Source organism: Echinops telfairi, unplaced genomic scaffold (genome assembly GCF_000313985.2).
Source record: "Echinops telfairi isolate 266 unplaced genomic scaffold, ASM31398v2 ScPeMD7_60;HRSCAF=208, whole genome shotgun sequence".
NCBI lineage: Eukaryota > Metazoa > Chordata > Mammalia > Afrosoricida > Tenrecidae > Echinops > Echinops telfairi.
In genome coordinates, this window is record NW_022103958.1 from 20,396,722 (window position 1) to 20,409,270 (window position 12,549).

Sequence of the window (12,549 nt, forward strand, 5' to 3'; positions counted from 1 at the left end):
GTCTGTTTTATTATATGAGACATTAGAGTGATCAAACTTGTTCTAGAATGAATTGTATTGCCCCTTTCTGTGATGTATGACTCTATGATGTGTGGTTAGCAATAAATAATGAGGCTCCGTGTTTCTCTGGAGGGTGGCTGGAGAAGGTGACTAAGGAAGATGAAGCAGTGGCTTCTTCTCTGACAGCTAAGCCCCCTCCACGAGGACCATCAAGCTGAGCTGAGGTGAGCTATGCTACCATGAATTGCGTCTGACTCCATTACTTGACTCCATCCTTTAACTCTCATGCTCTCTATGACTTTACTGTAATCTCTACTTATTATTGCTGTACAATTGCGCCTACCGAAACTGTGATGTTTTGTGGGGTTCCCTCTTCCCCTTAACCGCACAGGTGGAAGCATCTCAGTGCTGGCAGTGGTCTCCATGTGGCTCCTCCAGCTCCAGACTCTGGTTCTATCAGCATAGCTCCATGTGTTTTGTCAGCAAGAAGACAAAGCAGAGAGAGTGTGTGTCCCTCTTCCAGGGAGGATGACAGGAACTCCCAGAATTCTCAGGAGAAGGCCATGCCTACATAGAGGCCTCACTGGCTGTGACCTGTTTGACAGGCTACACTCCACCTCTTTGCAAGTTGATAGATTATGTAACTGCCACAACCTCTGTACTGAGGAATCATTCATCTTTTTTCTGTATCTGTTATTCCATAAACATGGAATCATATAACATGTGGCCTTTGCTGACTGGTTTATGCAATGCAGTGAATTATTATGTAGGCGTAGTCTTTGCTAATCCCATCAAAAGACTTGTTTTCCTGATGGTTCCAAGGAAGAAGGTGCAGCAAGACACCAATTGGATTATGTGCTTCTGTTAACAGATTGTTAAGAGGGTTAATTGTGATTGCCATCCTGCTGGGTATAAAGTAAGCCATCTTGGAAGCAGCAGTAGGATCTTGCGACCAACAAGAGATCTACTAACTGAAAGATCAGCAGTATGAAAACCAGCTCCACGGGGACAAGACAAGGCTTTCTGCTCTCACAAAGAGTTATAGTCTTGGAAACTCACAGGAGCAGTTCCACCCTGTCCCATCGGGTCACTAATGAGTCAGCATCAACTCTATGGTAGTAAGTATGCATTCATTTGTCTTGGGTATATATCTAGGGGTTACCAAATGGCAATTCAATGTTTAACCATTTGAGGAACTTCTAGACTGTTTTCTTTCTTTTTAAAACCATTTTTTGGGGGGCTCGTACAACTCTTACCACAATCCACACATCCATCCATTGTGTCAAGCACATCTGTACATTTCTTACCACCATCATTCTCAAAACATTTTTTTCTACTTGAGCCCTTGGTTTTAGCTCATTTTTCCCCTCTCTCATGAACCACTGATAATTTATAAATCATTATTATTTTTTCATGTCTTACACTGTCCATCGTCTCCCTCCACCCACTTTTCTGTTGTCCATCCCCCAGGGAGGAGGTTATATGTAGATTCTTGTGATTGAGTCCCCCTTTCTACCCCACCCTCCCCTTACCCTCCTGGTACCGCTATGCTAGATTGTTTTCTAAGGCAGCTGCACCTTTTCTGATTTCTCTATATCCTCTCAGACACTTGTTTTTATTAGACTTTTGCATTATAGCCATCATACTGGTGTTAGGTGTGATCTCATTGTGGCATTGATTTACATTACCCTAATGATGAATAGCATTCCTCTCTTTTCATGTGCTAATTGGCCAATTGTATATCTTGTTTGGAAAAACATCTATTGGGTTGGATTCTTTGACCATTTTAAAATTGGGTCATTTGTTTTATTATTTTAATTATTAAAATTTAAAGTTCTTATGCATTCTAGCTACAAATTATTTATCAGATATATGACTTGAAAATATTTTCTCCCATTCTGTGGGTTCTTTGCTCATTTTCATGATAGTGTCTTTTGAGGAGCAAAAGCATTAATTTTAGTGATGTTCAATCATTTTTCTCAATTGTTGCTTATGGTTTTAGTGTCTTGCCTAAGAATTCATTGCCAAATCTACAGTCAGGTAGGTTTTTCTTCTAAGTGTTTTCTACTTTTGGCTCTTATGGTTAGTGTTTGATCCACTTTGAGTTAATTTTTGTACACGGTGTGAGATACAACGTCCGATTTCATTCTTTTGATGTGGCTATCCAGTTGTGCCAGGAGACCTGGAGTTTATCAGTTGGGCTGTTAACCAGAAGGTTGGCATTCAAAAACACCAGCCAATTCTCAGGAGAAAAATTAGGCTTTCTATTCCCAAGAAGAGGTACAGTTTCCAAAAACCCACAGGGGCAGTTCTACTTGGTCCTATTGGGTTTCCATGAGACAGAATTGACTTGAAGGTAGTGATTAACGATTATCCAGTTGTCCCAACACCATTTGCTGAAAATACTATTCTTTCCCTCTTGAATAGTCTTGGCACCCTTTATTTGTTGATGTTTATAGTCAATTTTAGGATTTTTAGATTGATTTTTTTAGAAATATAAAATACTGATATCACGTACTCACTCACCTCCAAGGGCTTCTTATGGGATTTAGATTCCATCTCAAACTAATGAGCATGGCCTTCAGGGCCCCATGTGGCCCCTCTATGAATTTATCCCCCATATAACTCTTTCCACCACTCAGTGTCAGCCACAATGGCCTTTCAGGTCCTTGATCACACCTTAGTATACAGAATGTTCCTTCCTTATGCCAAGAATACTTTTCTGGCACAGTGCCCTTCATATGACTACTTCTCACTCTGCAGGTCTCTGCTTAAACGCTCCCCCTTCAAAGAGGCCTAGCTGAACTCCTATATAATTTCTATAAGGACCCTTTAGTATTACCCAGGAACATGCTTCCATAATTCCTTTTTCATGAACATGAATTTCCCATTTCTAGTTCTACATATACTCTGGTTCTATGCTTATCCATCTAAGAAACATGTGCTTTATAATAAAATACCTTCTTATGTGGCTATATTTCATATACTGGTTTTATTCTACTAAATCTTTGCACTAAGAACAAGATTGTGGCAATTTTCCTGTGTTCAAATCTGATTTATTACTATACTTTGTTTTATCCACTCATTCATCAACTGTTGACTGAAGACCTGAGGCCTAGATTCAAGGAATCAATAAGGAGAGCAATGCCTTCTCCTTAAGAATTTCTAGTGCTTGAGGAGAGGAATAGAAATTTGTAAATAAGAAACATTATTATGGTATCATGTGATGAAGAAGTCCCATTGGTGGTACAAAAGGGTAAGTGTACCTTTAAGTGTATGATAACTTGAAAGTTCTAGTTTACCCAGAGGTACCTAGAAAAGACCTGGCATCTCCTTCCAAAAAATCAGCCACTGAAAAACCTGTGGAACACGGTTCCATTCTGACACACACGGGGTCACCATGAGTTGGATTTTATTATATGGCAACTGCTTTTGCCTGACTAAGAATAAACATCTAAAAGTAAAAAAAATCTTGAATTCCAAAGATACGAGGGACTTCAAAAAGCTCACAGAAAAGTGAAATGAAAAAACAGTGCAATTTTCCCACGATATTTTTTGAAGCCCCCTTGTATGTATCAAAATAAATTCATTCCAAAAGTCACCAACTATATGCAAACTCAATATTCAAGACCTGATATACCTAACATTTTACAATATAGTAGGTTAAACAGATGTAAGGAGATATGCTAATCACTATGACAGCAGAGACTTGGCTTCTACCTTGAAGAACAAAACTTTTTAATGAGGAAGCACCACTCTCTACCTGGGCATAAGCATTAGCAAAGTTTAACTCAAAACAATGTCAAAATTAAACAAGAAACAAAAAAATTTGACTACAGAACTATCAAAAATTCAATTTTTCTATCATTTTATGATTATCTGGATTTATGATGGTGAATTATTAAACAGAACCATCTGAACATTATGTTACATCTTAGAATTTTATACTTATTCTTTAATTTGAAAGTTTAAACTGCATTATGAACACTTCAGGGAAAGCTATCAGTTTTAAATTAGTTATTGCAAATTTCAAATGACCTTTAGCTTTTCATATTTGAAAAAAGTCATTATATGTTCAACAGTACCTTTAGAAATGATGAAATTATATATTACAGCCTGATATATGATAGCAGGATACAGCTATATCCTCTAGTCTTAATTATAGGAAAATGTAGAAAACTATAAGGCCTAGCTTTATTGTCTTATAAATGAACCAGCAAAGTTCACTTTATTGAAATGAGCACACGCTTTTCATAAATTAAAATAAATCTCATATGGTAAAGTACCCATTTTCAAAATTAATTTAATTACATGTTTAAAGTTTAATTACATTTAATTAAGCATTATGTTTAATATAAAATAAATGAATTATCAGTTAACTACTATGCAATGAATTACTGCCTTGATAATTAAAATCTATAAATTTTTTATTCTGTGTAAAACTGCTAGCTATCAAACAATATTCTAAAAACATTTCCTGAAGACTATAGGACCGCATGCGCGCAGCTGCTGGTCAGTGGGTAGCTTTGTGTGCTGTAGATTTACTGCTTCCCTGGAGCCACCACTGTGGGACAGAAAATCAGAGCCCAGGTCTGGAACCAAGGATTTGAGTCTCAGCATAGTCACTTAGTTAGATAGCACTTCTGATCACATGTGTCCTCAGCTATAAAAATGGGATATAAGAATCCTTCTCTCTGAAAGGTGGTTAGGAGCTTTTGGGAACTATCCTATGGTAGTGGGGATAGGTAGCCTGGGATAGTGATGGACATGGAATAGGCAGTCAGCAAATATGCATTCTCAACTGCTCTTAGATGGATAAATGAATAAAAACTTTGTATTTTCTGGCTTTAAAAAAGTTCCTTAATTTTCCCCCTTAATTAAAAAGTAATACGTTATTTTAATTTAATTACACTATAACTAATGCACATTTTTAATTTTCTCGAAGCATTTCCATGAACAGAGGCATTACAGAATATTTGCTAATACAGGTTTCTGAATGAGAAAAAATAAAAACAAAGTTTGAATCTGGGTTCTATCCATGATTTAAGAGATCGTAGAAAAGTTGTAATGCGTTTGGTTCACTGATTGACATAAATCAGGAACCAGTATAAATCAATGTAAATCATTCAAATGTCAAAATTTGAAATTAATACAACATAGAGTAGGTAGCATTCTCCTCTACTCCTATTTTTCATATGAAGTTATTAATTTCACTGAGTTTAAGGTATTTTTCCTAGGATAATACTAGCAAGATAAAATTAATATATAAGAAGCTAGAGTTTTTTCTTCCATTATCAGTTCTTTTTCCCCCACGACACACGGAGTGTTGAAGTTAAATGATTTTATGTCAACTAGACACTCCTGGCTAGGGGTGGAGTCAAGCCTGTCAATCAGGTCACAGCCTAATGCAGCGTCCTTGGGGGTTTGGCCTTTCCTTCAGGAGGACCCTGGACTCCCCCCACTGTCCTCTTCTATTGATTCTGAGAGCTGCCAGAGCCCTTCCATGTTTCCACTGACTTTGGATTCACATAACTACACCCATCAGCCTGTGACCTTCCTGCATTCTGCATCTTTGCATGTGGCTGAGTCTGAAGGGGGACCTATGGACTAGTATTGGTCTTATGGGCTTAAGTCAAACTGAGCTGAGACACTTTCTTGATATATAATTATTTCTGATATAAAGCTCTAATACATACAAAGGTATACTACCCCCATGACCCCCCCTCCCAAAATGGAAAAAAGCTCCACTGATGTGAGAGGGATAATGCATTTGGAGTTCGTTTTACCAGGTCAGACTGTTAATCAAGCTTTCTATTTAGAGGTTCTGAAAATGTTGCATAACAGTGTGTAACAATTTTGTGGCAGACAGTGGACTGGTTTTGCCACCATGACAATGCACCTGCTCATGCAGCCATTTCAGTGCATCAGTTTTTGGCAAAAAACAGCATGCCTCTCTTGCCCACACATTTTACTCACCTACCTCACTCCTTTCAACTTCTTTTTGTTCCCATGAATGAACAGGAACATGAAAGGACAGAGATTTGACAACGTAAAGAAAAAACAAGGGAAGTACTGTCAGCCATCCAAACAGATGAGTTTGAAATATTTTCCAAAAATGGAATTGCAGATATGACGAATATATTAAGTGTAATGTACAGTACTTTGAGGGTAATAAGGTTGTTTTATAAAAAAAAAAAAATTTAAGTAACTTTGAAAAAAATTTGTTTTTGGGGGGTACCTCCTCATACTTGAGTGTCACTGGACTTGTTACTCTAGTCAAGCTGGCCTAACACAGGGAGGTAAAGGTGAAGGCCGCACAATTAATGTGTCTGAAGCAATGAAGTGAAGAGAAAGCAAGATCTACCACTTACTTGTTGAATCTCTGATAAATTATTTCACTTTTGTGATTTTTGAGTGCTCTTTCCTCAAAAAGGGGAAAAAGGTGACGATGACCTAATCCATGGCTTACCTTCCCTTAATCCAATTGCAAAATGAATTGAAATGATTTTTAATACTTTATAAAGTATCAAATGTCTAGTCTTTACTGTAATCTTCAGAATTCTGTCTTAATAAAAGTTGTAGCAGTATAAGCCTAATAGCTTGGTTTAATAAGCCCTTATTGTAAATATCAAGTCCTAAAGTCTGTTAGGTATCTTAAAAATATATAGACTGTTTTATTTTAAACTATAACTAGAAATAGACAGCCTTAACAAATAAGATATGGTCAATATATAAAAAGCATATGGGTTGCTTCATGTCCATGATATGCTCTATGAAATAGGACATTTTGAATTTTGGTCTTATAAGAACACTATGCCATGCCCATATAATCCATAGTTAAATTTCCACAAAGTCTATTCAAACCTTATAAAAGCCAGCTGGACAAAGATGGTAAGCTCTAGTTACTATGTAGAGGAGGTTGGCTTTGCTGGGAATATGCTGGACTGGATGGGGGCTATGCCAACTGCTAGATAGGGACTTTGTGTATCTCAGGGCACAGGGCAAGGACCAATAAGGGGCACAGAGAGGTGGTCATTGAGACTGGGTATGCATGTGCTGGGGATGTAGATGGTGGTTGTGGTGGCCCTGGCTGCCTCCACCTTGTTGGTTTTGTTGCTAGCAGGTAAGATCCTAGATGCCCATCACTGTTTTAGCCAAAGGCTGATTTGAGAAATTCTAAGTTTATTTTTGCAAGGGATGCACAGAAGCAAATAGTGGGGCTTGCTACCTCCAAACTGCTTCAAAGATTCAGTGAAAATTAAATAAGTTATAAACTCTAAACTATGTGTCAAGTTCGAGGAAGTGATCCACAGATCTGTTACAATGAACGAAAGTCTTCAAGTAATGAGAGAAAGTAGGCATGAGTCACAGGGTACAGGGGGTATCTGTGGGCCTGTCATTCTTGTCCAGAAGGTTTTGTTTGCCCAAATTTGCTGAATTAGAACATTCTTAAGGATTCTCTTTCCCTTTATTTTTTACTGCAAGGGGTGGGGTGGGGGTGTTACATTTTGGTTTTAGCAAAATAAGTCTTAACTGACTAGGTCTCAAATGATGTCACATTTCCAATATTTGATTAACAGTGGGTTAGCTGATTTACCAGCTCGATCAGTCTGGCTGCTTTCTGATCATGAGCAGTTGCCACCATCCCTACCTTGGCTCTGTGCTAGGGGCCCATGAGTGCCCTAAGCTTTCTGGGGTTCACTGCCCTTTGCTGGGAATAGGAGGCAAAGGAATAGATGCTCCAGGGGGTGGGTTACACTTTGGAGCCCAGGGTTTACCCACTGCCATCATCATATCTAATTAATAGGAACCCTATCGAGGGTTTCCAAGGTCATGAATCTTTACAAGAAGCAGGTAGCCAACAAGAGTAGATACTTCCTCCTCTGGAGCATTTGGTGGATTTGAACCACTAATCTTGTGGCTTGCAGTCTAATATCCACCGGACAGTACCACCTGTGCCTAAAATCATTAGGGGTCAATAATAATTAAACAAAAACCACTCACCCCTAAAAACAAACAAACAAACAAACAAAAACACCTACAGGACCACAGCTGGGTATGTTGTCTGATGTTGTCCAAATGAGCTTTAAGTGATGTGTGCCTACCTACGTGTACTCGTTTACTTTCTGAGCGTATAGCTTTATTTTATATCACTGTCCTCTAGTATTACCAATAAGTATTTGCTAAGTATCTTTTTGCATTCACACCTGAGAACTCTGGCTCAGAACTTTTTCACATTTTTATGGCAATAAAGCCAGCAGGTATTATAAATGTGATATCAGGACCTTTCAAGTTCCAAATTAAATAAGCAAGCTCAACCACTAAATGCCTAGAAAGGGAAGAAAATGCATTCAATAAAATATTCTGGAACATACTATTAATGTCAACACTGTTGTTGACATTAACATTTATTATTAAGATATGTCCCCTTAGATAAACATTCTTTCAAAGAGAATGCTAAAAATGCAACCTGTTAACCTCGGAAGCCAGAATTTGCTGTTACAAGAGTCCTTGACTTACCAGGGTTCTGCTGGAAGAGATGATGATAACTTTTCTGGAAGAAAAAATCCATACCATTTTGAAGCTTCAATCAGTTCTTGGGGTATTCTTTTTGAAACATCATAATAGTGACCAAATCTTGAAGATGATACTGGCCCGGCCTATTAAGAAAACCCATACTGTTTTGTTTTTTTTAAGGTTATTTCTTTTCTTCACTATACTTTATTATCAAGCATCCATCAAAACATATATATATTTATTAATGCCAATACAAGTTGATATAAATACACATATTACATTTCAACATGTAATTAATAAGTTTTATTAATTTACATATAATATAATCTTTATTATTTTAAATTATCTACAATTTAGAAATCAAACTTTATATCCTATGAGTCTTCATTCCCAGGGGTTCCCACATTTAATAAAAATGGAAATATCTGTTCTTTTTAGTGCTACTGCATAGGTTACCAAATTCAAGTAAGTAATATACATATTTCTTAAGAGTGCAGGTTTTGATGATAAATTAAATATGCAGTTGCCAAGAACTGATAAAGAGTTAAGACAAAATAATTGACTGGTGTTGGCCCTCAAAGTAACTATATATTTAAATAAATTAAACTAAGCATCATTTTTTTTTCTAAGCATCATTTTAAAAATGCATTTTCACAAACCAGTATGCATTGTATATTCAAAATATATGACAAACTAAAAATTTAGCCCTGGTGGTGTAATGGCTACATGCTGCTAATTACAAGGTCAGCAGTTCAAAACCATCAGCCTGCTCCATGGGAGAAAGAGGAGGCTTTCAACTCCCGTGAAGAGTTACAGTCTCTGAAACCCATAGGGGCAGTCCTACCTTGTCCTATAGGTTTGCTATGAGTCAGAATAGACTTGATGACATTGAGAAAAATAACATACTGGGATAAAACAAATGGGAACAAGGCACATGATTAAGGACCTTGTACATAAGCCAACTAGATAAATCCGAAATTTGATATAATCTTGATATCATTGATGGTTTCATGTTTTGTTCTTTCTAAATATTTCTTCAAAAATTACTTTTCTCATAATTATAACATTATTGATGCTAAATTATTTACATATGATGAAGTCTGGTAACATATCTTATTATTATATTACTTTGAATGGGTGCTGGGCTAATTCCTTTCCCTCAGCACATTAGAAATATGTAAATACTTCAACCCAAAGTTGAATTACTAAGAAATTGTAGCTGGAAATTTGCTCTGACCAGATCAATCCTAAATCTCTAGGAAAAGTCTTGATCCAGATTTTGTTACTGTCAACATGTCTACTGTTTTCAATGTTACATAACAGACGCATTTTAGAACACGCAAAACAATTTTAGTTAATCTCTGTAAAAATTGAAGAATTATACACAGAAGTGTCTTAATTTATTTTACCAAGTGACTAAGAATTTTTTAATTGAGTTAAGACATTTACTTGATGTAGATATTTGCATTTAAGACCTCAAGGATTCATATTCTTGAATTACATGACAACAAACAGTAAATGACACAGTAACACAGAATAAACATTGTAAAATATCTAGGAGAAACAACATCAGATTTAGTCTGTGGGTCCGACACGTATTTTCAAAATAAAATGAGTGCTCTCCCTAAAAAGATGCTTCTAAAAAATTAGGTATAAAGTTTTAAAATGCAAAGTTATTAGTCTACAGCAATTTAAACAAGGCCTGTTCTTTGGCCTATAATCTATTCTTTATCCTGATTATAGTTCAGAATGTTTTTACTGCAATCTCTGCTAGAGCTCATCTTTTTATTGTGTAAGTCCAAGCCCCCTTAATGTTTTAGAAAGGCCTTGACTAACTGAACTTTGATCTGATGTCTTCATTGAGAAAAACACCAGGTTGCCCATTTCAGATGCAAATCCCCCTAAGGCCCAATAGAATCAAGTAAAGACAGCAAAAAAAGAAGAAACAAGAAGTTTCCAGGATCCTCTTTGAGAATCCTGGGGCACACTGGTGTCCTTAATCCACACTGCTGCATGGATTAAGGTAGGTGATAACCTTTCTAATTCAAAAGAATAAACAGAGTGCCTACAAACTGGGTGGAGACTAGGATTTGGTGATAATAAAACACCATGCAATAAAAGCTTGGTCTGTGTCAGAAACCTCTGAAAGGGCCTCAATGTACCACATTCCCAGGCCTAGTAGGGAAGCTTGCAAAAGCCTACCTGAATCAAATAAGCATGAATAATCTATTTTAGCAGACTGGCCATGGAGAGGGAAAAAGAAAGCGAGACTTTTGATTTCTTTTAAGTTTGAGTTAATAAATTTAATAGTGGACTGGAGGTTCTTGAAGTCCTATGCACTCAGATACATGCTAAATTGCTAAGAAGCAAAGTATGCTTTTTAAGTTGCTGGTCTCTATTACTATATCTAATTATAATATTAATGTGATAGAAATCTTAGATTTGGGATTACTCAAGGCATAAAATTGATTTCATACTGTGAGAATTTACAGACAGAACACAAATAATTCATTTAAATGTAAAAATAAAATTGGAAACACTTGTCATTACAATTAAGCTATTAATTATTTAGACCTGAATTAAATCTGGCAACTAAAATATTTACAAAGTGAACACTGAGAATTTATTGATGGGAAAAACTTCAATCTTTCAATAAGAAATGAATATGAAAAATAAATATATTCTTATAGGAAATAAAATTACATTTTTTCCCCCTAAGACACATAGCAAGAACATAGTATCTGATATTTGAACTGCTAAGAAATTTTTGGGGTTTAAAACAAAGACCTGAAACTATATCCTCTTTAAAAGAAAAACTGAAAACTGCATCTAGTATACGTAATCTAATGTGTGATCTATTAATGCATCTATTTTGACATTAAGAAATAGTCATTTAAAACAATCTGTCACCAGGTACCAGTCTGAAAACCTTATGAATAGGAAGAATATTGTTTGCTAAATCATTAAGAATGTTCACCATAAGTACTATAATTTTTTTTAACTTTCTGGTGAATTAGGAGAGTTTTGCAGAGCAGATGATCAGTTTTACATTCAAGAATTCACACATTTTGTTTCATCTCATTCATGTCAATCCTTCCAAAGTACCACCACCCTTCCTTCTTCCTTCCTGTTTCCTGTGTGTATTCCTTCTTCTTTCCCAGCTCTCTGAACTATGTCCTTAGGTAAATGCTACCCTTTTCCCCCCTTAAATGCTTGATTATTCTACAGAGGATGAGACCCTAAGAATAAGGGCAATAGTCTTGGGAGCTCTACCAATCTTATCTACATGAGATCACATTGGAAAAAGATGAGAAGGTTGCAGGCCATAAAGCCAACTGTTGTGAATAAATATGTGTAGAGAGAGCAAGAATGAATACAACATGAGGAATGTAACCAGTGCTATTGAAATGCACACATAGAGATTGTTGAGCAGTGAATGGTCTGTTGTGTATATCTTCACCAAATATGAAAAAAAAATGTCAACATAAAAAAAAAAGGACTCCCATGTAGCGGCCCAAACCCCAATTCTGCCACTCTAGAAATGGAGAGCCAGAGCCCTGTGAACTGCAGCGTGCTGAGAAGCCCCGGCATGTTGATGACCGGAAAAAAAAAAAAAAGGTCAACATATCTAAAGGAACTCTTCCATATATTCTCATGTTCTATATGCCTGCAAAGTTGATAATGCACTTTAGAACTTTGTGTAAAAGTATCTGCATGTTACAATTATTTTACTACCTAGATTGGTTCTGAGATTTCCTAAAGTCTTTATCACTAACACAGCTCATGGGTTTGAGTGGATAGATTTTCTGATATCTGTTTCTGTTTTGTTATCTTAGACAGTTTTTTTTTTACTTCCTAGCTTCTGTCTGTTCTAGATAGGTGAGGTTACTAGATAGCTGAGTTTGAAAACAATTACCTTAATTAGTAACCTCCAATCTGGTTTTTAATCCCATATAGGGTTTGAGTTAGTTAATTGTGCCAGCCTGGCCGATAATCACATGTGGGGCTAATTGAAAGGCGGAGGGATAAATG

General features: G+C 36.4%; 1 protein-coding gene across 3 annotated transcripts in view; it reads right to left on the bottom strand.

Moving 5' to 3' along the window:
* Positions 1-12,549, bottom strand: part of ELP4 (elongator acetyltransferase complex subunit 4) — a 255,782-nt gene that overhangs the window by 191,814 nt on the left and 51,419 nt on the right. For all 3 annotated transcript variants that reach the window (XM_004708262.2, XM_045291038.1, XM_045291037.1), the window contains exon 5: positions 8,521-8,660. In XM_004708262.2, coding sequence (XP_004708319.1) covers positions 8,521-8,660 — 140 coding nt within the window. The remainder of the gene's footprint in view (positions 1-8,520; positions 8,661-12,549) is intronic.